The following is a 27,971-nucleotide window of genomic DNA, read 5'->3' as shown; positions in this document are numbered from 1 at the left end:
ACACAACATACAACACCAAAATTTTTGACATGGAAAACCCGGTTAAGGGAAAAACCACAGTGGGAACCTACCCATAGTAAGATGATACTCTGTTGTAGTATGTGAAAATATTATCATGGGGAATGCACATGCATTTAGGCACACTGCCTAGAGCTCACTACTCAAAAGATATATGCCCGGAAGGCTACAACCCTCAGGGAAGTCTCATTGACTTACAATATGATTCGGACTACAATCCGAAAAAAATGAACTAAAAGAATAGCATCTCCAAATGCTTGATTACAGTTCCGGTTAAGCACAGTTGTCTGCTCTGCAACACCAATCTCACCCGAACACTTCGCTGAATGATAAATCTCTTGTTCGCGCAATCACCTCTCTTTGATAATGCAGACACAATACTGACACCTAAATTACATGAATATCTCACCTATATATACAAATCATCAACCTTGATAACAAGGTCGGCTAAACCCTCAACTCATAATTATAAAAATTACATTACATGATACAAAGATCAACCACCGGACCAATATAATGATTTACATTGCATCTCATGGACCTAATACAAATTCCCAAACGATCACATCCATCGGAAATCACGCCAAGTTCAACCGCAACACGTTACACCACCAAAAATCTCTACTGCATAACACGAAAATCATCACTGGTTCATAGAAATCACCAAAAACTTGCACAACGATCAGTGCGGATCACCAAAACAAATAGGACACGACTAGGAAACACCAACAAGCACGTTAGAACCATCCGGAACAGTTGCACCAACACCACTTTTCAAATCTTCATTGATCAACATCTAGAAAGCTCACAACCAATCAACAACTGTCACGAAGAAAGATAACTTGCGGAGCAGCAAATCACGAACCATTTGAAATGAAGATACACAAGATCATCCAAAACAATATCCCAAAGTCTCAACACAGGATTTGATCACACCAGAATATATCGGAAGAAATACCGGATTCTGTAAGATAGTGAAGATAGTGATCAGCATAACCAAACTACAAAACCGGATCAGAAAATCTTCCCAAACTCACCGGAATAAATCACAGGAATATGTTGACATCAATGACAACAACATGTCCTAGCAGCAGCAATGACAACAACCATATCCAACAATCTCCCCAACAATCTCTAACAGGAACTTTTCAAGCATATATGCATGATTAATAGGGTGGAGAATGCCTTGAATATCAGACTTAATGTAAACACAGATTGATTAACTAAAGTAAGAATGCATCTAGCATAATGGCATGAAGAAACACTCCATATTGCCTCAAGATCTAGGCAATAAGTTTATATACTGTTTTATTTTGTTGAGCAATTAGAATTAAACTTTAATATTTTAATATTTAATACAATTATATATGAAGTTAAAAATTTTATGTTTTTAATAAAATATTATATATGTTTAAATATTATATTTTAAAGTTCAATTAATGTATAACTACATGCTATGTATGGTGATATTCTAAATTAATTTTTTATTTCACATTATAAACATGTATATATTATAATTTTATTGTCTTTTTTTGAACAAGTCCAAATATATTTATCGATGTTAAACTATTTTGATCATTTTGTGAATATATTATTTATATTTTTTAAAGATCAAATTTATATGAAGGTGAATTTAATCACGATTTCCTTACCCTCGTGGAATTCCATCCAAATTTTATTGTTGTTGATGTAATGTCCCTTCTTGCAATCTTATTTATTTTTTCTCTAGTATAACAATTTTCACTCTAGTCTAAAAAAGTAATTCATTCATAAGCATAACTTCATAAAAAATTGTCAAATTTACTACATCTTTAAGATAATCTTGGTTTAGGTCCTACAATAATATTAATAATCATTAGGAAATAAGAACATATGATAACATTTAAAGCATTAATAATTATTCGAAGGCATCTTCCTATTATAAACTGTATTAGGAATTTATTAAAAATGTTCACAAACCGCAATCTTAAGAATTGTTGTCCTTATATTGCAAGAGCATGGGTGGATCCTTGTCCATCCATCTTGGGATGGTGTACTTGGGAAGACCCTCAAGCTGAGGAGCACTCATATCCCTCCCAGTTGATGAGTGCTACATCTCAAGATGGCATGCTTGAAAGTTCCTCAAACCCAAGAACGCTCATTTGCCTCCTGACCCACAAATATGGTAGGATCTCGGTCCACTCCAGCCCTCAGTCTGTCGGGATTAAGGTGTCTCAACCTTTGCAAATCCTACCATTGATTATTGCAATATTTGATATATTTATTTGTTATTTTATTTAATTAATTGCTTAGAAATGTCTAGTCATCTAGTAGTACCCATAGGTTTGGTGGCATCCTACTTGGTGATAACTATATGACACATATGTTGCATATGTGGAAGTAGGCGTCCCACTTTGAGGATCTTGTATTTAGTATATGCAGGTGTCATGTTATGGCAGAATCTATTATGATTATTATGACACATTTACATATGATAGCCTACGATAGATTCTATGACAAAATAGACAAGTGGTCGGAGATGCCTTTGCATGAAGAAGGTAGGCACCCAAGTTGGGATATGACAAGATGTAAGAGTATTTTCTATTTATGGTCAGCTATGACAGATTCTCTTGCAGCTATAAGTGTTGTAATATATGACAATATTTATGAGATTTTTATGATAGATGTAAGATGTGTAAGAGCATTTGTCATACCTCAAGATGGTAAATTTTGAGTGCTCAACTTAGGAGTGTTGAACGGGGAGTCATTTGGAGATGTGCATGTGTCATTTGTACGCTTTTAGGTGGCTGTAAAATTGTGCCAAGTGTTTTGCATGACCCCATCTTCTTGCTTCATCTAGAAGCTTCCTTTGTTGTAATTCTCTATTTAAGGTGGCCTCGGAGAGTATTAGTTATGTTATGTTGCCAAAATCAATTCAGAGTGTTATTATATTGATTGTTGAAGAATCTTGTTGAAGAAGTAGTATATTGCTATTGTATTGTACCTGTTGTTTCAGTGATACAAAGTACTGTGTTTTTGGAGTGTGGGGTTTTTCTTTCGAAAGGGTTTTTACCATGATATATCTTGTGCTTATTGTGTTTATCGATTTGCATGTTGTATATCTCCTTCTATATGTGTTTCTTATTCTGTAACAGTTTAAGATTTGTAAGAAAATTTGCATTATATCTCCCACTAGATTATTGTTAGGAAGCGTTTTTTGCACCTTAGCTTCCTTTCACAGTCCACCTTGGAGACACATGATCCTCCTCAATCAAGCCTAGGAGCACTCCTTCGCGTCTTGGCCCATGAGCACTCCATCTCAGGGTGATGTACTTGATGGAGGAATGGTCAGTTCTTAACATCTCGTGAACTCGAAGGCTAGTTATCCTTCCTATTTGCAAGCCATTTCTAATAAATTCAAACCCAATTAGCTATTAATTATTCTTAAAAGGAAATGTAATTAAGTTACTTACTATGAGCAAGTACTCAATTTCTGCAAGGTATATCTATGCATCTATACATTTATAATCTATTTCTATTCTTAAACTTATCTTACAATAATTTATTGCTGATGATAATATTTATTTCTTCCATTGTATCTTAAATTTCCTTTTGTTTTTCAGATTTCACTTGCTTCATATCTTCCCCTCAACTGAATTGATCTCCCCCGTTTATATCTTTAACAGTTGGAGAAAATTCACATCTTTTTATTAACACAACCTTGGCTAGGGATGCATCTCTTCCTAACTAGGCGCTGCCCTTAATTGTTAATTTTTTATTTATATGCTGGTTGACTCTCCCTTTAAAATAAAATGTTAATGATTAAGCTCTTTTAATCTTGGTCAGCTGCTGTTAGTTTAATTTTCCTTTGCGTCTGGGTTGGCCCCTCACATTGAATGGCTATTACTATTTATATTATTGCCTAGACTTATTTATAAGGTTGGCCCCTTGATAATACTATCACCCAGGTTTACTATTAATGAAGGCTGCAACATTTTTTTACTAAGGGCTTAGGGCTGCTAAGCCTAGTGTGGCAGGGGCATGACAGCGGAACACAAACTTAAATTCAAACCTTGTGACATAGGTCCTAGAGAAGTAATTACATTCCTTTTACCATCCCTATGCACCTCATAGTGTTTATTTTGTCATCATTTCTTCACATTGCTTCACACCTGCATGGAGTTCTAAAGACACTTCTCTTCCAGTATCTGGAAGTTCTTTTCTTAAAGTCACTAAAGTTGTTTCGATCATCATACTCTTTCCTTTCAGCTTCTATTCCCTTGAAGCTTTTTCTCCAGTCACTATTGTTCTATTTTGCAGCTTTTGTTTTTATAAAGGAAGACCTCGACATTATATACCTCTTTGAACATGCAGCACTTAGATAGTCTCCAACAGCCATATGCTGATAGTCCTCCATCTCAAATTATTTGTAAATCAAAAGCCTGAAACAATCTGAGCTTGAAGAGCATCTGTAAGTGTAATTTAGTGATGAGTATCTGTTGTCTTATGGGAGTTTTACTTGAGTCCCACCTTTTGAACATTTACCCATTCTAGAGCTCTCATTTGACACAGGCATGCAGAAGGTTGAGGGACATGGCTCTAAATCTGCTAGTCGTAAGCTTTTTCATTTAATCCATGGCATTTCATGCTCTTCTGCAATGCCATTTCAGAGTCTTGGAATTATTATCAAGAAGTCTATGGTTTTCCAAGTCTGCCAGGAAGTCAACAACCTGTTCAGATGCTTAACCTGAAACTCTTGGCTCTGAAACAATTGCATTTTTGGTTTCTTGGTTTTCCTTTGTTCCCTTGCTTTTGTGAATACAAGAAAATGTGACACAAATTAAGGCTTTGAATCTTTGACACTGTTATTGGTGTACATTGATAGGCCCTAACCACAACATAGTTAGCTTCCACATCAACAAAAGCCAGCAAGATATAGGAGTACCATCGAGCTTCCCAAATGAGTATCAACATCTGTATCGGACCTTCTTGATAGCTTTGTAGAATTTCTCGTGACTTTATAAGAGATTACATCACTTATGCAACTTAAGTGATTTAAATTGTGGGCATGTCTGTTTATGCAACTTAAGTGACTCCTAGTGTAAAGACTTAAGTTACCCCCCTTTACATGTGTTTTAAGTGGTTTTAATAGGCATATGCCAAAAAGGCAAAGTGGGTGTGGGATTTCAATGATCCTATCGGCCCATTTTTAGGGTTTTAATGTGGAGCATTAGATTGAGTTGGTAATGGATCAAGGGATGAGGTTAAATCATCCTTTTGGGAGTTATTATATAATATTCTAGGGTTCTTTTAGTGCTCATTATGTTATCAGTCTTTTATCCATTGCTGTTGCAATCTTTGGCTTAAGGTTTAAAACTTTGGAGTATCCCTAGTTTCAAAGAGACATATGGGCTCCCCCTAATCAGAAGGGTGTGTTTTGGTGGAAGGGCTTTGGTTTGTGATGCACTAGCACATCATTTTTATAGCAGCAATTCGTTATTAGTTTTGGAGGCCATTTTCTAAAGGTGAAATTCAAGCATAGGTTTAGATTTGGGTTATCTACAGTATGTCTTCATGTTAATGAGCATCATTAAAGATAGCAACAATAAGGACACATGGAAACAAGTAGAACAAACCTAGCTTTGATTTTCTGGCTGTTTTGGCAAGGACAACTAGGGTTTGAAGACATTTCTGAGGTATTTGTGGCTATATCTGCATATTGTTAATTATCTTCATTTCAAAAAATAAAAGTCAATGTGAATCGTTTTTTAAGTTTCTAGGTAAATTTAGAGTGGTTTTCTGTAATTTTTTTATACTCAAAAATTTATTTATATTAGCAAAAAAATCAAATCAATAATCTGAATGTAAATCCAAGTTTGTTGAAGTATTTCTTATATGCAAATAAAATTTCAGAATTTTTTGTGATATTGTTGTTTTTTCTATTATCCCTATTTGAGGATATTACAGTGTGCTGTTATTGGTTGTCAGTCTGCTTTGTTTTTCTACTGCTGGTTTTCAGCTTTGTCCCTTGTGTTCTTTGAAGATGGCTGTTTTGTTTTGTTGTAAGTGTTTAATTGTCATCTTTTGATTGCTGTAAAAGTGTTTGTGCCCTTTAAAAACTCCACCGTTAAAGATGAACATTAAGAACCTTCTTGATAGCTTTGTAGAATTTCACGTGATTTTATAAGAGATTATGCACTTTTACAGCAATCAAAAGATGAACATTAAACACTTACCTACAACAGAACAAATCAGCCATCTTAAAAAAGAACACAAGGGACAAAGCTGAAAACCAATAGTAGAAAACCAAGGAAGTAGCAGACTGACAACCCAATAACAGCAGATTGTAATATCCCCAAATAGGGATAATAGAAAAAACGATAGCATCTGCAAAAATAGGGCACAAAAAATTCTGAATTTTTTTTTACATATAAGAAACATTCAACAAACTTAGATTTACATTCATATTATTGTTTTGATTTTTCTGCTAACATAAATAAATTTCTGAGTATAGAAAAAGTACATAAAATCACTCTAAATTTGCCTAGAAAGTTAAAAAATGATTCACATTTTATTTTTCTGAGATGAAGATAATTAACAGCATGTAGATCTAGCCACAAATATCTCAGAAATGTCTTCAAACCCTAGCCGTCCATGCCAAAACAGCCAGAAAATCAGAGCTAGGTCTATTCTACTTGTTTCCACTTGTCCTTATCATTGCTATCTTTAATGATGCTCAGTAACATGAAGACACGTTGATGTAGATAACCCAAATCTGAACCTGATGCTTGAATTTAACCTTTGGCCTCCAAACTTGATAATGAATTGCCTCTCTGAAATTGATGTGCTAGGGCATCATAGACCAAAACCTCTCCACCGAAACACACCCTTTTGACTAGGGGGAGCTCATATTTCTCTCTATAACTAGGGATACTCTAGGGTTTTAGACCTTAAGCGAAAGATTGCAGCAACAATAGATAAAAGACTGATAACATAATGAGCTTTGAAAGAACCCTAGAATGTTATATGAAAACTCTCAAAAGGATGTAACCTCAGCCCTTGATCCACTACCAACTCAATCTAATGTTCCATATTAAAACCCAAAAATTGAGCCAATAGACTTTGAAATCCCACACTCCCTTGGCCTTTTTGGCACATGCTTATTAAAATCACTTAAAGTACATGTAAAGGGGGACAACTTAAGTCTTTAGGCTAGGAGTCACTTAAGTTGCATAAAAAGACATGCTTACAATTTAAAATCATTTAAAGTCAATTAAGTTGCATAAAAAGACGTGCCCACAACTTAATAATAGAATAGAATATGACCCAAAGACTCCACACTTAACAATAATGCTCTACGCTCTCTTCCTCTTGGGTTATCCAAGGAAAGGATAACCAATGCACTGTTAGGCCTCATGGTTTTAGTTGGGGACATCACATAGACCTCCAAACTTAGCTGAAAAGAGGAGAGATCCTTAAATGAATGCACTGTGTTCCACTCCCCTTCTAGGAGCTCCAGATGATCCTCCATCATCTCAGTGTGCAAATCAAGAACAATGGTCTTTTTCTGCCTCATTTGATTCCTTTTTCTTTCACTAGGGCCTGCTTGAGAACTCCTCATTTTCCTTTTGAGCATAGTTATGTTGGCTGTATAGTTCTTAATGGTGGTTCTGCTAAATTGGATAGCCTTGTTCAATGAGATTTTCAGATCTACATGATTCCTTTCAATCTTACTTATCATAGTATTTATCTCTACCATTTCCTTTTTACTATCACATATATCCCTGAAAATAGCCCAATTGCCCTCATTAAACTTGACATGAGCCTTCGATTGAGGTTGTTCTCCATCGACCTGTTGAAACTAATGATCAGATCAATCTTTTGTTCTCATGTTGAAACCACTTCAGAATACTGTTTTGAAGGTTGAAATATTTTTCAAGGGATTCAGCTATACTTTTAAAATCCTTTAAGTAATTGTCACTTAGATCGTTATTTGTGCAGTTTTTAGCCACAACCTTGTCCAAAGTAGGATTAGCTTCCTCACAGGGCTTTAGAGAATTGTCCTCAGGGATTATCTTAGTTATCTCCTCAGGGATTATTGGATCCTATGATCCTCTTGCCTCTATTCCTTTTTACTTTCCCATCTGCCAAAGCAGAGCAACTCTAGGTTTCCAACCCTCTATCCTTGTTATTATCCTCGATGCTGTTTGAACTGTAAGCCACTTTGTACTTACTTGCCCTAGACGTATGCTTTGAAACATCATTTTCTTTGAGGGAATTTTAATGAAAATAGATTTGGGGAAGATGCACATCTTACTAGGAGAGGGCTTAGAGAGGTTGACATGAAGGCAGATAGTCTTCATCACTAAGACCTATAACTTAGTTTTGGATATAGTGATTTCCAAAACCTCCTTCAAAAATATATGATTGTTGGTTAACACTTTTGTCACTGCCAGAAATTACGAGACTGGCCTGACAGGCAGCAACAAAATGCACAAACAATTGGAGAAATCGTTATGAAGTTAATTATTTTTCCCGTGTTTGAGAGGGGCAGGCCCCTCATATGATGGGATTTTGGATTCTTGACTACTTTTAGTTTTAACCCAAAAGTACAAAAGGCAAACAAGGAAATATAGAAAGTAAAATAAATAAATTCAACCATGAACATAAGAACACAGCAGAAATTCGTAAAAGAGATGAAAGCATGAAAGCACACAGACTTTCAATCTAGTGAAGTGAGAAGAGTGGGTAAATGGCAAGCAGATAGATAACTAATTGGACAAAAGAACAATCAGCTTCATGTAGAATATCCGACATAAGAACAGCAATTCCTCTTGAATATTAAAACATAAACTGGAGCTTAAAGAGTCCAACAATCCCCATACTCTTCCACTCTAGAGGAGAAAAAATGATCCCTTTCACAATTTAAATCTCCCTCTTTATAGCCTTTTCCCTGTACTATAACTACTTATAGAAAATTTGCATTATTGTTATTGTTTATAGTTTCACTTTCATAGTGACTTTTGGAATTATTATTCCCACAAGCACTACATCTTAAAATGTGGCACTTCATTTCATAGGCATTTGTTTAGTTGTATGTTTCCCTCAATAGCATTCATAATTCACCCTCTAAGATCATTTTTATCCTTTTGAATGTTTTATAATTTCTCCTCTGCAGCTACTGATCATCCACAACGTTGTGTATATTCAACATATTCCTCATGAAATAATTCATAATGATCATGAAGGATAGAACAATCAAATGATGTCTTGATGATAGCTCGAAGAATAGGAATTTCTTCTGGCCTGAGTAGAAGTTTTCTACGCATAACCTATACATTTGTTGTTTCAGAAGCTTCCAAATTCTGATCAGTTCCTTTGCATTTTACAATTCAAAGAGTGATGATTCTGGATTTTCATCCCAGTATTTCTATACTTTAAAGCTTCCCTGTTTGATGTTGCTATCTTCTATAAAACCACCATTTGAATTGTGGATCAACTTTGTAACTGTGATACTCGATATCTCTGATTCGCTCTTAATACTACCCTCAGGCACATCATTATTACTTGAATTTGCTATCATGGAATGGATCAATGCTTACATATGTTGCTTCGCATTTTCCAATTCTTGCTCTAGTAGAAAAACCATTCTTGTCTTTTGTTGAAGCATGCATTCCATCTTTAGCATTTTTACATTCCACTCATCCCCTTTCCTCCTCTGCATTCTCAGGAGGTAATACAGATGTTATGAGTTTACATTACAGGAGTGCCAAGACTAGCTACTGATGTATATCAATTTATTGGCATGTAAAATAACAAAAATGTGAAACATAATGAAAGTATGAAGAATTCTGAAACATTTGACTACAGGATCAAATTTTTCATCGTCTCTCTCCAACTCTTTGTTCTTTGCCAGGACACTATTCGGATGGTCATCATTTTTGAGCTCTAGCTCCTCTATAGGCAATCAAATTATGCATAAATCATATCAAGCCATCTCAATCAACCACCAGAACCACCAAACTAATATGCTTCCATCAGATGGAAATTGGTCCCATTTTACGGAAGGACCATCCTAGTATCCTGGGTCTTTAAAAGATGTAAATTAAATGCAATGAATATAGACCAGGTTTTCTGCCTTCTTTTTTCCAACTCAGTTACTCTTTGGTGAATGAACGAAGGTATAAGTACTCAGAATCCTCTCAAATGAGGTAGAATTAGCTATTTGTGAAACTATACTGCAAATAATTGCAAGTCAAGTGCTTCAATGCCATCAAGTTACTGTTGGGTATTTCTTTTTACAGCTATTGTACAAGGCTTTGATACCACCAAAATCACCTAGTCAACATGAAAATTTTGAACATTAAGAATTGATAACAGCTGCCTCCTCATTTTAGCCACAACCTCTCATCAGCGCAGCTCCAAATCACTTCATTACCTCTGTCACTGCACTGAAGCCTCTTCATAACTAAACCATACCACTTCAGTTTCAAGCATAAGTAACCATACATAGAACTGTGACTCATTGGTTCCATCTAAAATACACTTTTGGATCTGTGAAAGGATTGGTTTGAGTTCCTGGCATGGAGTATGAAGAGGTTTGGAAGAAGCATGTAGTAGTTTCACCTTTACTACAGTGTTCATCAAGTTGAGCAGGAAGTCTCTTGAACATGTCTGTAACACTTTGATACATAAAGTTTGCATTGTGGGCACTGCATAGGTACTTGTCTAACGTCTGAGGATGATATTCCAAATCTCTTGATATATAAGCTCTCTTACATCATCTGTTGTTAATCTCCCCCTTTCAAGCAAAGTAATTTAATCATCCCATAAATTTGGTATCTCCACAGGCTTCAACAGGGGCTAAGTAGGTTCCTCTATATTGCAGGACAAGCTAGCTTGAATTTGTGCCCACTCTGGCTAGGAAAATTGTGGATATGTAAGTGCAAAATCTGAAGCAAATGGTATACTTGCTGGTTCATTCATTTCCAAAACGAATCTCTCCATGTTGAAGGCCAATCTTGGATTAACAGCTTCTAGCTTCATGAATAGAAACTCAATGTTGCAGTGATTGGACATAGTTAATTATTTCATTTTACATCATTGCTTTACCAGTTATTTGGAAAAAGATCTTGCAATAGCTTCATATGTGCAGTAATCTTTTCTCTTCTGACCCTCTCTACAAGGCTATGACTGTCAGTAGCATGGCCACTCCTTGCTCTTACATGGATGTAGTCTTTGGGTGCCTCAAACATTTTGTCACTTTGTTGAGACTCTTTTTTATTCATTTGATGCAGTCAAGATTGGGGGGTCTTATCAAACTGTTGCAGCCTTAACATTTCATCCAATTTACTTAATGGAAATAAAATCTGAAATATATCTTTATTGGAACTTTCAAATGTACATAGAATAGAAGTCCTCAAGAACTATAACATGTATGAAGGATTTCAACAATATGCAGAATTCAGAAATTTTACTAGGTTTCTAGGCACATCCTGCTTGCTAGTCTTTAAAACCTCTTGTCTTCCCACCTTCTTGGCTTAAATCATCTTTGGAAATCTGATATCTCCCTTCATAGTACAGCTCTTTTGGCTTCCTTGAACACCTCCAAAACACCTGCAAATTTCTCTATCTCGTGTTTTATCTTTCTCCTCTTGATAAGTAATTGCCTACACTCTCCCTTGCACAATTCTCTGGAGCAACTTGCAAGTTCTTTCTCCAACCTTGCTGCTGTTGATTGCTACCCTTTAACATCATCAAAGGCTGTATTTTATAGATATTAGAACCATTGTGAGGCATCACAAAGAGGTTCCCAAATCTGCCCTTTCATTTCTCTCCAAGTGTCTTTTAAAATTCCGATGGATATGCTTGAAATTCCTGCTTAAAATGCTTCCAAATATGGCACTTAAGCTTGCTAAACTATATCGAACGGCTTGCTGTTGTAAATTCCTTTGAAAAATGAATAAAAACAAGAGCCAAGTCGTGCTCCTTTGGAAAATGAAGAGTCTTTAATTATTTTCTCAAAAATCACTAGCTTTTCCTTTCATTTTAGGCTTTGGAAATGAAATAATACAACAAGAATGGAATGCCAAAGGTCACTTGCTTTATGAAAACTTCCCTAGGCATCCAAATTGAGCAAATTAATTCATTTTAAATCTATAATATTTCATTTTATTCCTTTAACCTATGAAAATTTGAAATTGTGTATAAAACACCCTGTTTGCATTGATTTTTGCAATGAAAGCCAAGTGTTGATAAAAATAATATTTTATCCTTAAACACTCCAAAATATGCTCTTGAAGCTTCAACCTACACCAAGAATGCAAAACATGGACATAAAAATAAAATATATTTTTGGTGTAGGATTGCTAGTGAGCCTGGATGCTCCTACATCATCATTTTTGGGTTCACTACTATTGGCTCCAAATACACATTCCCTTGAAACCGCCGCACCTTATTGGAGACGAGTGAGCACTATATATTGGTGAAATCAAATCAGCTTTGCCTTTTTTCAATGACAATCTGAAATCCCATGCTACATGGAAGTTTTGGTGAATTTTAAACCTTTATCACTTAATTTCTGAGTTTGTAGTGTAAAGAACTGTAATGTGTCTATGCCTTTCATGTGCTCTGTGCAGCTTACTAGCCCAGACAACTATCATTGAAGATGGCACTGAATGTTACGGGTCATATAAAATCCATTACACTGTTGCTTTGAATTGTTGATTGTATCCTATACGGTGACATAAAACCTAAGACTTTCATTGATACTATATTTGATTTTTTAATACTTGGCAGCTGCAGCACTTATTTGCTTATTGCCTTTTTCTCAAGCAACTTTGTAGTCTTCCAGGTTGGAAACAACAGTAAAAGCATCATTTTGGGTCTGAATTTGATGCAGTAATTATTCTTTTCCTAGCAACCGCTTGACATGATTTCCATGCTCCTTGAAGGGGTCTTCATAAGATCCAGAGATTGCCATTAATTTGGGTAAAACGTCATCCTTTATTTTCATCTCCTTAAGCACATTTTCCAATTCTACCCATAGTGATGCAAGCATCTCTAGTTGCCTTAGATTTTGCTCCAGTGCCCCTGCAATAGCATCCAAGAACATAAATGGCTTTGCAAGATTAGGGAGAGCAGGTTCCATATGGTCTGCAAGTGGAGTAACACATTTGGGACAGTTCCGGTTTCTGTGAAATACAACCAATATGATATTTTAGAATAGGGGAGGAGTTGAAAATTTTTAAATGCTCAGAAATGTGGGCAACAATGATGATAGATCGAGATAGATGCTGAAGGTTTTGTTGATAGCAATTAACAGTTTATGGTGGGGAAAAAGAAGTGTAGTAAGAATTTGGATTAGCCAAGCCAATTAGTTTATACCAAAGCCGAAAAGATCCACAAACCAAAGGATATTTTAAAAAACCAAAAAAATAACATTTTTTTTTTAAATTGTGAAAAAATTGAATTTGCAAAAAATGTAAGACTCTGCAAAAAGAAGAAGAAAAACCTATTGTTTTTTTTAAAAGGCATTTCAGTAGCATAGAGATATTGAGAGCAAATAGATTTGAGAGTTTAGCCCATGAATTGTGAAATAGAAATTTTGTCAGTTATGTTCATATCACAAATTACATTGCATTGCAAAATGCATGTTGCATAGTGTGCATAAATAATATTTAGATGGTAGGGGATGTCCCTACGGCGCAACGGTAGTTGTGAGGCCCTGTTGTTTGGGTTGTCCCAGTTTCGATTCCCTTGCAGGTTGCTCAAGGTGGATGTTTCAGCTGCTGCCCTCATGCTGGTGGAATGGTTGACCAAGGTGGTGCTCGTGCGATGTTAGGAGGCTCGAGGACTCAAAAATTGGCGGTGATCATACCCCATCCAATGCTGACACAGTGGTGGATGTGGGCAGGAGCTTTCACTGGACGAGATGGTCGGCCCTACCTTGGGTGAGATGGTGTTCATGGCTAGCGGTAGATCACTTAGGCGGCTGACCTGGACTGACTATACTGCATGCACTGGTGGTTCCCATCATCATCGGAGTTTGACCTTGCAGGCCACGAAGGAGGAGGACTATCAACGACAACTACAAGCCACAGAAAAATTGAGGTGTTAAGGCTTTGAACTGGGCTAGCAAAGACGTGGCTGTGGAATACCGGAAGGAGTCTGAACGAATACAGAGTGATAAGGCGAGAGCAGCGTAGTGATAAGGGATCGTAGATGATGAGAGATAAGGAGACACGCTCGATGCAGTGGAGGGATAAGGAGAAGTGGAGAGATAAGGGTCGCACGAGTATGGAGGCATTTGGAGTGATAGGAGTATGGATAGCACATAAAATTCAGTGAGAGCCAAATCTAGGAGGTGTTATTGCCTCAGCATAATTGTAATCATGGGGATGGGGTCCTTCAATGTGACCCCATTGGTTCAAAGCTCCAGTCAAAAGTGATAAGGAACCATTAACTGATCAAAAAAATAAAAAAATATTTAGATGCTAATTGTTTTTAAATTTTCAATTACAATCTACTTTGTACAAAGTCAACCTACAATTGAGTACAAAGCTCCAAAAGTTTAGACGTAACCAATGATTCTTGCCACTACAAAGAGAGCTACACTAAGGGTTGAAGGTCCTAATGATCAAACTCTTGGGTCAAAACCTGTTCTAAGTGGTTCAACCAGTTCACTACCAAGGTTGGCCTCTATTAGGATGCCAAAATCATCAAAATCAAGGAATACTGTTGAGGTCAATTGGCTGGTATTCCTCAATGGTAACCGATTTTAATATATAGCAATTAGGTTTGATAAGCAAAAGTGAAATTAAAACAATGACTAAAATTTATAGTTATGATTGCAAGTATTTCAAAACTCTATCATTGATCTTTCTTTAGCTTTAGGTTGAGGTTATCATGAATGAACACCAAGTTATTCATTTGTTGTTGTGTTAGACATTTGCATTTCTTGGACTGTTGTGTAAAAAACTCTCAATGTATGCTTGCAAGTAGATGATTCATAGAAGAGATTGAATAATAGAATTAATCATATTGCATACCAATTATTCTGCTAAATATAAATGGCTGTCTTAATTCTGAATTCTGTTTAGAAGTCCAATTACCAATCTTAATTCATTATTCCCTTTTTGCAGATAAGGACTGTCCTATATCTGAGATTAGAACTGCCTTTCTTTTATCCAAATCAGATCTCAATTCCTTCCTCCATTTTATGCCTTTTCCACAATGATTTGTTTCTCCCTTTATATCTTTATTTTTGACTCTGAGGTCACTTCTTTTCATAGATAACATCTCATTTTCAAGGGGCGCCTTCCTCCTGATTCCAGCACTACCTTGTGCATATCTAGTTGGCCTTTAATAATTATACTCTTTGGTTGGTTCTTGTTATTAGTTGTTATTTTAATCTTAATACTGGTTGGCCCTTTCTGAAAAGTCATTGGCAATATTTATTATTGTATTTTTGGGTCGGCCCCTGCATTTATTACTAGCCTAGTTTTAATTATTTAAGGCTGTGATTTATTTATTAATTTTTGTTAAGCCTAGTTTGGCTGGGCATGACAGTTATTTTATTTTACTTTAGTAATATTTAAAAATTAATTTGTTTTATTTGCATGGTTTACTTTTATCTAGAGCTATTTAATTTACTTAAGATTTATTTATTTTACTTTAGAATTATCTAAAAGCTATTTAATTTAACTATCATTGTTTACTTTTTTTTAATCTCCTATTTTAAATATACTCCCTTTATTTTGGCTTCTAATTCAACATAAAAGAAAACATAAGAACAAAGTAATTCAAATCCTAACTACAGGCAAGTTTAACATATTTATTGACTTCCAATTCAACAAAAAAGAAAAATATATAAAAGCAAAAAATAATTCAAACCCCAACGAGAAGGGAAGTTCAACTCTCTATATGTGTAATAATTACAAAAAATTGAAATTTATATTGGAACAAAAATAAACAATTTTAATTATTTAATTTTATGTTAATTAATTAATTTGAAAAATGTAGTTCAATAGATGAAATATTCTATTATCTTTGTAAATTTTCATCATTACAAAACAAGTCTGATGTCTGTGGTGTTCTAATGAAAGAAAAAATAAACTATGTAAACAAAATGAAATAAATAATTCTGAAGTAAAATAAAATAACTTGAAACTAATTTTTCTGTATTTTTCCTTTACAACGAAATATCTAATTATTATGTGTGGAGGATAGTATATTCTCTTCTACAATACTAAAATAATAATGCTTGATAGAAAGGATTTCCCTTCCTTTACAGAAATGTGAGCATACACAAGGCTTAAAACAAGTTTAAGAGAAGATTATTCTTATTTATAATCAAACATTGCAAGGTAGGGGAAATTCCAATTATATGATGTATTCTGACAAAAGAAGCAACAGAGCCCAAAACAAAGAAGCCTGTGTAGTTGAAATTTGAGGGATAAGTGAGTTGGCTCAAAATACCTAGCCACCCATCGCCAAGCTAGAGTTGTAGTGAAAAAGACATGGCCACATTTTCCACAACCCTAAAAGGAAAAAGAAAACATGGGCGATAAAAAATGCATCCGTATTGTGATTTATTCCTGATTAAACAACAAATAAATGATCAAAATCATTGACCAAGGTTTCAGGAAAAAATGACGATTTTAAGAGGGCAAAAATCCCGGCTGGTCTAAGAGGGCCAAAATTGTGATTGGCAGTGATTACCAATTAATGGTGATTTTTCTCATTCTTTGCTTCTATGGGTAGATTTTTGGTGCATTTTGGATGTTTCAGGCATGTAGATTTCCATTGATTTCATAGCATGGACTTCACTATGACAAATCTTGGTGTTGTAAGCATGTATACTTCTTTGGTTGAGTATGTGCAGGACTATGACATGTTGTTGGGTGTTGTAATTAAGTGTGCTTTCTTGTTTGAGCGTGGACGACACTATGAGCATGTAGTTGGGTGTTGTAAGTGTGCATGCTTCTTTGGTCAAGATGGGTAGGACTATGACATGTTGTTGGGTGTTGTAATCATGTGTATTTTCTTGTTAAGACATAAACAGGAGAGGCTGCATGAGGTAATATAAATGAAAATAATAAAGAAAAGTAGCCAAGGCTTTACAAGCATGTTGAGATTTCCATTTAGGTATATTGCCATATTTTAGGTGTCTCTCGTGGAAGTGTTATTTTAATTTCAGATGTCCCATCTAATTCGATTTTTTGGAATGCATGATTTGTTGTTGTATGTTAAGTTTGAGACTTTTTACCATGTTCAATTGAGTTTTGTTTCTAGTATTGGTTAATGGTTTGCGATAGCAAAACTTACTCTGTTGATGCTTTTGGACTGAAACAATTGCAGGTTGGTCAATCTGTACATGTTGGCGGATTAATGAGGGTTGATATAGAAAAGTCTTCTGTGGAAACAATCTATTTAACCATCTGGGCTTCTCCTCTTGTTCCATTACATTTGGGGAAGGAAGAGAATGCGGATATGCTAAAAGAACGACATTTTGGACTTCAGTTGCAGGTATGGAATGCCTTGTCTATAGTTTTGTTATCTAGATGAACAACCGCCTGTCTTTTGTGTTCTTTATTATCCTGATTTCTTTCCTTTATACTGTATTTATATATTGTTTTTGATCTCCTCTTAAGAGTTCCTTAGAGATTCTGGCAAACAGTAAACTAGAGTGTGCTTTAAGGTTTTGTGAGATATGCTATCTTCCATTGCACATATCACTTCCATCTACTATCGAAGGTTGGTAGGCTAGATGAAAGTTGTCACTTTTCTGATTAGTCACAAACTACCTGCATATAATTCTTCTCTGAAGTAACGGTGGTTCTATTTCTTGCCAGTTTTTCTTTTTGGATTTTGTGCTTATGCTTAGTTTACTTTTTGTATACACTGACTCGTCTAGGAATTCCCTTTAGTAGTCCTGATTAGCTGTTGTAACTTGCTGTGCTCGAGTCCCATTCTTGTGTTTTTGGTTTCATGGATCAAGTACTTGATAATTCAAAATTCAAATGAGTGGTCCCATTCTTCTGCTAGTCAAGTAATCAAAAATGGATTTGAGTTTGTTGTCTTATTCGAAACATGTACTTGTTTTCTATTTGTTTTTAAAGATTTATTATTCTACAACATGCAGCCTCCCGTCAGTCAGGAAAGGGTTTCTGAGCTTGGTGAGTGGCAGAAAAGGGAACTACAAGTATCTGGAAACAGTTGGGATTTCAATTCTGTTGACATTGCCACAGCAGGTATTGGTTGGTTGTCAGTAGGCCTTAAAGGTGACGCAACATTAGCAGTGTGGACTTATGATGGTGTGGACATTACATTACGTGATGCTTTGATCTTAGACAGAGCAAGGTTCTTTGAAAATTCTGGATTTACGGTTTCAAGTATAGTCTCCAAGGCAGACAAAAAACAAAAAAATGCAGAAGTAAAGAATAAAGACGGGGGAAAGAAAAGCAACGATTCAAAAGGAAAAAATGATGATTCAAAAATTATGATGGAACCAGAAAATAATTAAATAACTCTGCAGTCCTTTTTGAGACTAGATTTAGCCTGTCGTGCAGTGTAAACCCCAAGAAGAGGAATGGAGATCTGAATCAAAGTTAATTGGTCACTTCACATAGAAACATATCTAGGCAATCGCATTTAAAGGATTCATGTATCTGCAATTCAAAATGACATAAATATCTTCTTATGTAGGAGCTTACAGTGCATTGAAGCGAGAATACAGTTCATTGCCACTATGGGAACTGTTTGATCAGTTAAGTGCTGATTATTAGATTTCGCATTGTTTCATAATTGCCAGTAGCAGCCAACATGGATACGCCTTTACTTCTTTGTAGCCTATCTTGAAATAGAATCATTTGTTGTTTCGGTGGGAGATGGCTGGCAATTTTTTCCTTTACAAGTCATGCAATGGTGCCTTCTGAAATAAAAATAAAATATGGTGGATTAGTTGCTCTTGGCATTGTAAATATGCAATGGTTTCTGATTGTTTATATATATTTCCTTATAATTTGTAACTCTTAAATTATAAACGTATTTTGAAAAGCTAATACATCAAGTGAAATAAATATTAAACAAACCTCCCACAGAACTCCAGGTTGAATACGTCAAGTGAAATAAATTTTAAAGAGGTCAGGTCTCTGGCAGAATAATAACCTAAATTTGAAACCTACCGCATCAATTACATATTTAGAAAATTAAATTAAACTCGTAAGTCATATCTTTTGATCAAAATTGGGGATCTGTCAATCGAACAAGAAAATAGATTTACTGATTGCCTTTCACACGCAAACAGGAAAAGAGACTGAAAATAGACTTCCAAATTGATGTTGTTTAAGTTAGAATAATTAGTAGATCATTTCCAAGGTCCACTTGCAAACCACTCTGCAACCAGCAATTCATCAGCAATGTTTTTGCCAATTTGTGAACAATTGCAAAATATACATGATTTACCATTGTTCTTGAGTATATGTCCATTCTGACAACTACCAGCATTTACTATCTGCAGCAAGTTGCAAATAAGTTAATAAGCCATAATAGAGATTTTGCAAGTCATGCCAGTACTTGTCTATTCCTTTACATTCTTCTCTAGTGACATATGCTTCTTGAATATCAACTCTCAACATTTTTTTCTTTACAAGTCATGCAATTAGTAGAGATTTTGCAAATCATAACAGTACTTGTCTATTCCTTTCCTTTGTTTTTGTTCTCTAGTGATATATGCTTCTAGTGACACAGGAGTCATTGTGTTGTTCTCAGTTCTAGGGCTTGTGGACATCATTTAAAATCTTCATTCATTCAACCCCTGTTCCCAATGCTAGAGGCATGCCTCAGGTTTTGTTAGGTACTATGGAAACCTCTCACTTGGGCTCCAGCAATCTTTTTGGCATGCCTTCTGCCTCTGCTGCTTTTGCTAGTCTTCTGGTTAGTCAGCTCACTCCATTTTTAATGGGAAAAGAAGGGCAACAGCTTTGTCGAAGCAATTAATGTCAAGAAAATAAGAGAAGGGGAGGAGTCTTTTTGGCAAAACTTATTTCTTAGGTAATCACAGAAGACTTTAATGAATAAATACACATCTTAAAATTTCAACCCACCTTCAATAAAACTGTAGTGAAGGATGAGGAGCTTGATTAGCAAAGGAGATTCATTGCATTGCCCTTAACTTATTATCGAGAAGTTGATAGAGAGCATAAGCCTTCCTTTCGTTGGATGAGCAATTTGTACTTGCTATTGTTTACATCTCTAGGGATACGTACTTGATTGGGTTGACGAGAATTGAATCAATTGACAACAACTCATTATGATTTCAACGAATTTCCACCAAAATGGAAACTACTGAGCTATTTAACTTAGCGGATTATCTCTACGATGAGAGATTCCAGCACCTTGGGAGATCATTTGACAGGATCAATTGTTTATGGCATCAAAGTTGATGGAATAATTCTAAATATCTTGGCTGTTTAGAATTGCTATTGTGATTCTGTGGCGAGGTTTACTAAAATAATTATTAATGTGCACACTTTCACACGTTATTTTGTGATTTTACTATAGTATGACGTCTTATGACATATAGCTTGTTGGAGAGGTTTTACTATTCCAGATGGAAGCATGGGATTGGTGAGTAAAAAAAGAAAATTAAATTATATGTCGTTCAAGAACCTAAAACTATCTGAATTCACAAGTAAAATTAGTGTCTCATTTTCGAGCAAAAGAGAATAATATACATTTTTAAGTCATTTTTATCTATTTTCACTGAATGATGTAAGTTATATGTAGAGAAGCATATCATTACAAAGTAAAAGAGCCTTTTAGAAACTTTTACAATATTAAAATGTGATAATAATTGTTTATCAAATTGAAGGATCCATATCAATTTTAAAATGTAATATTTTTGCTCCATAAAATGTTAAAAGAGTTTACCAAATTTATGAATTTTAGTGCTCTTATTCTTATTGAAAGTCAAGAGACTATAACTCTATATGAATACTTATGCAAAAGTGCTTCTAGGTTTTTGGAAATAAAGTATATTCTTCAAAGCATTGCTTATTTTCTTCAAACTAGAATGCACATGAAAATAAAGAGGTAAATTTGAAAGTTTAATTGATAAAAGAAAATACCCTAATTTTTTTCGTTAAAAGATTGAAGCTAGGAAACCTCTGCTTCAAAAATTAGAAGCAACCTTCGAAAACCACAATCCTTTCTCTATAGCCTTATTTCTATCTTCTAAAGAATAAAAAACAACAAAGAAGCCCTATGCATAAGGATAAATAGCCATAGGAGCTACTAAAAAAGAGCACAAAAATTGTTCAAACCAAGTGTTAAGAGTAGGGAAAGACAACCATAATGTACTAATTCATTCTATGAGACTTTGTCTCATTAGAGTGCTCAAGCTCCTTGTAACTCCTCTGCAAACTCTAGAATTGACATCTTTATAATCTTTTTTTTTTATAATGGTAAATGCTTTTGATCAGACTTATGAATCAGTGAGACCATAGATGTCGGACCTCATCCTCAAGATGATCACTTAACAGTGACATTCTAGTAGGGGTTTGAACATAGGTGGTAAGAACCATGACACCATCAATTAAACATCACACTATGTCATTATTGACAACTTTACAATCTTTAATACGTTATAGCACCTTCCTATATGAAACCCTATTAGCCTACCTTGTTTGTAAATATCTACGTATGAAATAGTTCTCACTCCCATTTTATCGATTATCAACCGATTAACCTTTCTCTTGGCCGCTATGTCTAAAATAGAGGCTATGAGAAAATTTAAAAATTCTTTCCTTTGAAGTGTAAACCAAAGGGCAAAAAGATCAACTTTTTTAAAACTCATGAAGAAATTGGGTAATCCAATTTACTTTGGATCAAAATTTAAGTTATTTTATGAGAAGAGTTGGTAATCCTCAAGAAAAATGAAGGTTCTCTCATAGAAAGTTAGGACTTAAATTATCCTAATAAAGATGCTTGATCAAGCATCATTTAGAAGTATGTAATGCTAATATTTCAATGACATAGGAAATGGAACTAATTTTGAGAATGCAAGAAGTCTTTTTTGGTCAGTGGTATACATGATAAAGCTATTAGGTCAAAGCTATTGGATCTATGGGCAATTTTACTATACTTTGGTCTCAAAGGAATTTAGGTTGAAATCGATTTCCTTGAATTCTAATGGGATGAATACCAAGGCATCTAGTCTATTCTAGGATTTACAATTTTGGTTATTTAATGTTTATAGACCATCTAATCTAATGCATAAAAAAATATTATGGGATCAAATCTCAATATTACTTGGTCTTCTTAAAAACGACATTGTTATTATTGGTGATCTAATGCTATTTACAAAGTGGAAGGAAAATTTGATTTGAACTGGGATTTTATGGAGTTCATAGATAAGAATAAGTAAATTGTTCAAAATAATAATGAATTTTTTTGGTGGTCCAAGGAGGTCTAAGAGTTCTAATAGGATGAATACTAAGGCATCTAGTCTATTCTAGAACTTACAATTTTGGTTATTTAATGTTTATATCCCATCTAATCTAGTGCATAAAAAATTATTATGGGATCAAATTTCAATATTATTTGGTCTTCTTAAAAATGACATTGTTATTATTGGTGATTTAATGCTATTTACAAAGTGGAAGAAAAATTTGATCTAAACTGGGATTTTATGGAGTTCATAGATAAGAATAAGTAAATTGTTCAAAATAATAATGATTTTTTTTTGTGGTCAAAGGAGGTCTAATTTTTATTATATTGTAGAAATATTTAGATAGATTCCTACTTTCATCTGTATGACTCAAATAAATATTGGATTTTCTTTAGTATTCCTCTTTATTTTGGTATGGATATTTTTTAATATTTTTATTTTTTGAAGATAAGCCTAAAAAAGTGTCGATTTTAATATGAGATTGTGTGATTTTGAGATTCAAAATATCTAAATCTATTCGAAGACTTGTGGAAATCTCTTCATTAATTTAATAGATCAAGAATGTTTAAATTATGCTCAAACCTTCATATTAAATAAAAATTGTATTTTAGAATAAAATTACCTTTGCAAATATCTTAAAGTGAGAGATTATGAAAAATTGACATTGTTGTGGATTTAAGATTTCCATTATACAAATAAGTTAAGGAGACTTTAGATAATTTAATTCTCCACTTTAAATTTACTTCTAAAGGTTGGGAATAGTTATGAGATTGTTTTTTTTAGAAAAGTGATCTTGCTAAAACAATGCTTCAATTATTTTCTAATTGGTCTATTGTTTACTAGAGCTCTACATTTAGATGCATGTGGAGGGTTTACCCTTCCCTTCTCATTTGGCATATATGGAGATAGACAAAAATTATAGGATTTTCAAAAGTTTTTTTTAGTACGGAGTAAGTTGTAAATTACAAATTAGAATTAGCAATTTATTGAAACTATTATGTCTATGTTTGCTCGTCCTCTTATAAAAGTAAAATATTAGCATCTTGAGATTCTGTTACTTTTAAAGATGACCTTTATTGAATGTTCTTCCTTCTTCTAAAGCTATTAATTTGATGAGTATTAACAATAGTATAACTGGTGCTAAATGGTTTTTTTCCATCTTTTATTAAATTTAACTTTGATGGAGCTACTAAGAGAATTCCCAGTCCTTCAAGGGATGGATGTGTTAACCATGATCATAAAGGGGGAATTTTATTTGTAGCATCTAAGAAGTTAGCTCCTAATACTAATAATGAAGTTGAAATCCAAGCCATGTCTCTAGGTATTTGAATTGTTGCCATACAAAAATTCACAATTATTATTATTGAAGGACAATCAATTTTAGTTATTAATGCTATATGAGATAGAAAACTTCATTCATGGAAACTTAAAAATATGGTAGAGTTGGTTTGGAATTTGTTGCCTCTATTTGAACATACTAGATATAAATATTATTTTTTAGAATAAAAGAGGGTGGCAGATGGGTTATCTAATTTGGCCATTGAAAGAGATTTTAAAAATCTTGAAAGCACAAAATTGGAGGACTAGAATGACATCACTCTATCCATGTTGGCACTAAATAAGTCAATTACAAATTTGGACAAGATGGACACTTTGTTGGATGCATCCATTATGTTGTCTACTCAATGTTTTTGATTAAGTAAAAACAGGTTTTAAGGGACCCGAAACCCTTTACAAGGCAGGTTTTGGAAGGACTTGCAACCCGAACCGAAAGATAAACTTGAAAGTCCACTCAAAGAAACAAGACACAAATGAGACACAACATGGCCAAACCAAGGATGGGGTACAACACAAAAATGACCCCCAACAAGAACCAGCGAGCTGGAAGAGACCAGCAGCCCCAACCCAACCAGGACAGATCAAGAGTTTGACCTACCCTTATGGGATCAAAGGGTCATATCAAAAGAGGACTGAGACAATTTAGATTTTTTACTTTTAATAGTAATCCATCCCTCCTCAACCCTAGCAGCAGCCTTTTGCCAAGAGGATGGATCCAGAATAGAAGACTTCCCATCACCAGGAGGAACAGAGCCAGCTTCCGAAGAGGCAGGGACAGCATAAATCAAAGGATCAGACAAAGATCCAGCATCAATCTGGGAAGCGAGAAGGTCATCCACCAAGGTAGAAGATCCAACAATCTTCAGACGATCATTAGGGATGCCACCGCAAGCATCCCCACACCCCTGAGCACCAGAAACAGAGGCAGCAACCAGAGGCTCGACCTAAGGATCCTGCGCAGCCACCTTGGAAAAGCTTTTCTTTTTAATAAAGTAGTGCTCAGAGGAGGCACCTTTCCACGAAGAAGCAAATTTCTTTTTCTTCTTATCTGATTCACACCGTGCAACAACATGTCCAATCTGGAAGCGCTTTCGACATCTAAAGGGGATGCCCTCAAAGTCAAGCGGTTGGACCTAAGATCCCAAAGAAGATTTAATTTCTATCTCAACTAGAAGCCCTTTAGAAGCATCAATGTTAACCAATATCCGAGCATAAGTAGAATGATAAATTTGGTAAGAGTCCTTATCAATCATTAGGAATTCGCCTAAAGCCCCCCCACCTCCTCTAGCAGAGAGTCCGTCCATAGATGAAGGGGAAGGTTAGGGAGCCTAACCCAGATAGGAATCTCATTAAAAGAATCAGTAGAAGGATTAAAGCCCAAGGACCAAGGTTTAACCATCAAAACAAATTTGTCCTCCCAGCTGAAAGGATTTGTACATAAAATTTTTGATCTATCATCTTCATATTCAAATTTAGCAATGAAAAAGCCCTTGGCTAAAGGAAAAATGTTAACTGAACCTTTCAAAATCGATTCCCAGCTTTGGGAAATCCAAGTGTGCAGTTGAGGAAGGCTTGGCCAAAAGCCCCGAAACCTACAAATCAGACCATGAGACTCAAACACAGAGGAGTTGTGGATGATTTCTTGACCAGTATCATCAGACACCCGGAAAGCCAATGGTTTGCAAACAGGAACAATCAAAGGCCCCAAACCGCAAGCAGCCCGATCTGAACTAGAGGGCACCAAATGCATCGAATCACTACCCTCCGTATTAGTAACAGGAGTCTTGGGCTTGCAAGGTGCAGCCACAGTAGCCTCCTTCAGCAACATGGTTGCATGGGAGCCCCTAGGAATCGGAGCAGACCCAACATCCACCCTCGAAGAGGGCAAGGCTCGCAAGGAGATCGCAGAAGAAACCCTTGGACTGTTGGCTTTGGCCTGAACGGAAACCTCCATGTTGCCCCCCTTCGCAGCTCCCACAACATCCTTCACTGAGCTCCCTGCAGCAGCAACATGCAAGACGGGAGTCAGCCTTAGGGCTGCGGCGGCGGCAGCGGCTCCAGGCGACATAGCGGTTTTTTTCCAATTAAAAGAGATGTTGTCTACTCAATGTTGACATCTTGTATTTGCCATTATTTTTATTGCTAACATTTTTTAATCTAAGTACGATTTCATCTTAATTTTGTTATGCCATGATTTATAAGGTAAGAGGCTTTTTTGTGATGTATAATCTTTTAATAGAATTCATCAAGTCCAAAATATCATAGAAGATTTAAAGATTTGTTCAACTAATATAGACTAACTTTCAATTTGTTTTCTTCTGAAGTTTTTTTCTTTTGAAGTATGAATTCTCCACTGTGTGTTTCTCTCCTAAAATGTTTCCTATCGAGCATATGATTTGAACATCTAGTGACATGAAATGGTTGAAGGATACTATAATACCCTATTTTTGGTGTTGGCGTTAGTGTTCTTCTCTTATTGTATGAATATTCTATGGGACAATGATTTGGGTAAATTCCTAGCAAGAACTTATATTTAGTCCTTTATCTTCTTCATTTCATCTTTTGATAATGCTTTAGAGAAAGATAATTTGTTGAAAACACCTTAGGGTTAAGAAGAGGGGTGAATCAGTCTGGACCAAATACTTAGATTTTATTTCACAAATCACTGCCAACTTAATCTTAACCTTATCAACAACAATGAAAAGATAAAATAATAAATAACCATGCATAAGAGAACACCAAATTTATGTAAAAAAAACAAAACAAGGAAAAACCATGGCGAGAGTCAAATAACTATATATGAAATGATTACAAATTTGTTTTAGGCTCATTGCCAAGGAAGCACACTCCTCCCCAAAAGGACTTGCAAGTTGAGATGCACTATCCAAGGGCAATATACAATGGATTTGCAGGTTGGGATCCATTTCCTTAGGGAAAGATACAAAAGTTGCTAGAAGACCCACCATCTTCAAGCAAGGTATATGAACTTATGAATCAAGAATGAATAGGACTTCAACAACACTACATCTAACAATCTTCAATTATGAAGCTATCCTTGAATCTCTGTCTCAAGCAACCAACTTCACTGCAATCAACACTCACTTCTTCTGCCACAACTTCACATCACCGACTTTGCAAAATATATGATCATGTAAGTACAACACACACACCTTGGTCCATACACACCTCCACACCACTAACATCAATTTCATCTTCTATGCATACCATCTTTTTTATTAAATATCAATTAGGTCAACCAGAACAAAGGACAAGCATAGATCCTATCAAGCCAACCACCAAAACATAATTATGGTGAATGCAATCCAATTCAAGAGATAGAGAGGACCTAAAAACATCATATCACATCTTTCTAATTATCTCCAACCAACATACACACTAACACACATCCTTCAAAGTTTGTCACGAGGTAATGTGAAAGAGGAATGTGTAGCAATAATCAATTGGGCCGAAAATATAACTTTCTAAGTGGAACAACTCAATGGGGATTCCCACAAGCTAAAGTAGGATCCAAATCAAACTAACATAATCTCCAAAGCTGGTGCAAACCCTTAGGAACATAGCACATGCAAGAGAACACAATCTGTTAGCCAAGGCAACTACAAGTTACCCAAAACACCAATATTAGACACAATGCAACACCAATTATATCAACTAACATCATGTGGAGCATATAGGAACATTCCTTGAACATCCAACATCACTCTTAAAGAATTATTCCCCACTATAACCTCAAATCATGCTAAAACAATACAATCAAATACAAACTACTTCATTACTAGGATGTCATAAAAAAATCCTGAGCATAGCATCAAAAACCATACTTGCGAAATACTTCAACACCCAAAATATTCAAATGAGATGAATGTCAGAAAAAAAAACCCTAAACATTACAAGAATGTCCTCCAAGACACAACCACAAAACCATTAATACAGATAAATATAGAGAATTGTTTATCTACATGTTGTTGTGTGTGGTTTGATGGAATCGACTTAGGAAGACATATTGTGATGTATTTGTGTCATCTTTATCTCCTAGAGTGAGCTAATATAAATAGATGTTTGGATGTGTGAATTTGGGTGTTAATTGAGTGAAAGTGACGTGGAAGTATATGTGGGAATAGAAGTGCAAATATTAGCTTGCAATGAGTCTTGATGATTATAT

General features: G+C 35.1%; 1 protein-coding gene across 1 annotated transcript in view; it reads left to right on the top strand.

The window, feature by feature from the left end:
- LOC131068359 (GTP-binding protein BRASSINAZOLE INSENSITIVE PALE GREEN 2, chloroplastic) overlaps positions 1 to 18,886 on the top strand; it is a 29,600-nt gene extending 10,714 nt beyond the window's left edge. The window contains exons 2-3 of the mRNA XM_058003544.2: positions 17,359 to 17,526; positions 18,143 to 18,886. Coding sequence (XP_057859527.2) covers positions 17,359 to 17,526; positions 18,143 to 18,523 — 549 coding nt within the window. The 3' untranslated portion in view covers positions 18,524 to 18,886. The remainder of the gene's footprint in view (positions 1 to 17,358; positions 17,527 to 18,142) is intronic.
- The last annotated feature ends 9,085 nt before the right edge of the window (positions 18,887 to 27,971 follow it).

This window comes from Cryptomeria japonica, chromosome 11 (assembly GCF_030272615.1).
Source record: "Cryptomeria japonica chromosome 11, Sugi_1.0, whole genome shotgun sequence".
Classification (NCBI taxonomy): Eukaryota; Viridiplantae; Streptophyta; class Pinopsida; order Cupressales; family Cupressaceae; genus Cryptomeria; species Cryptomeria japonica.
Note: the sequence above shows the minus strand (reverse complement) of the source record. Positions and strands in the feature narration are given on the sequence as shown.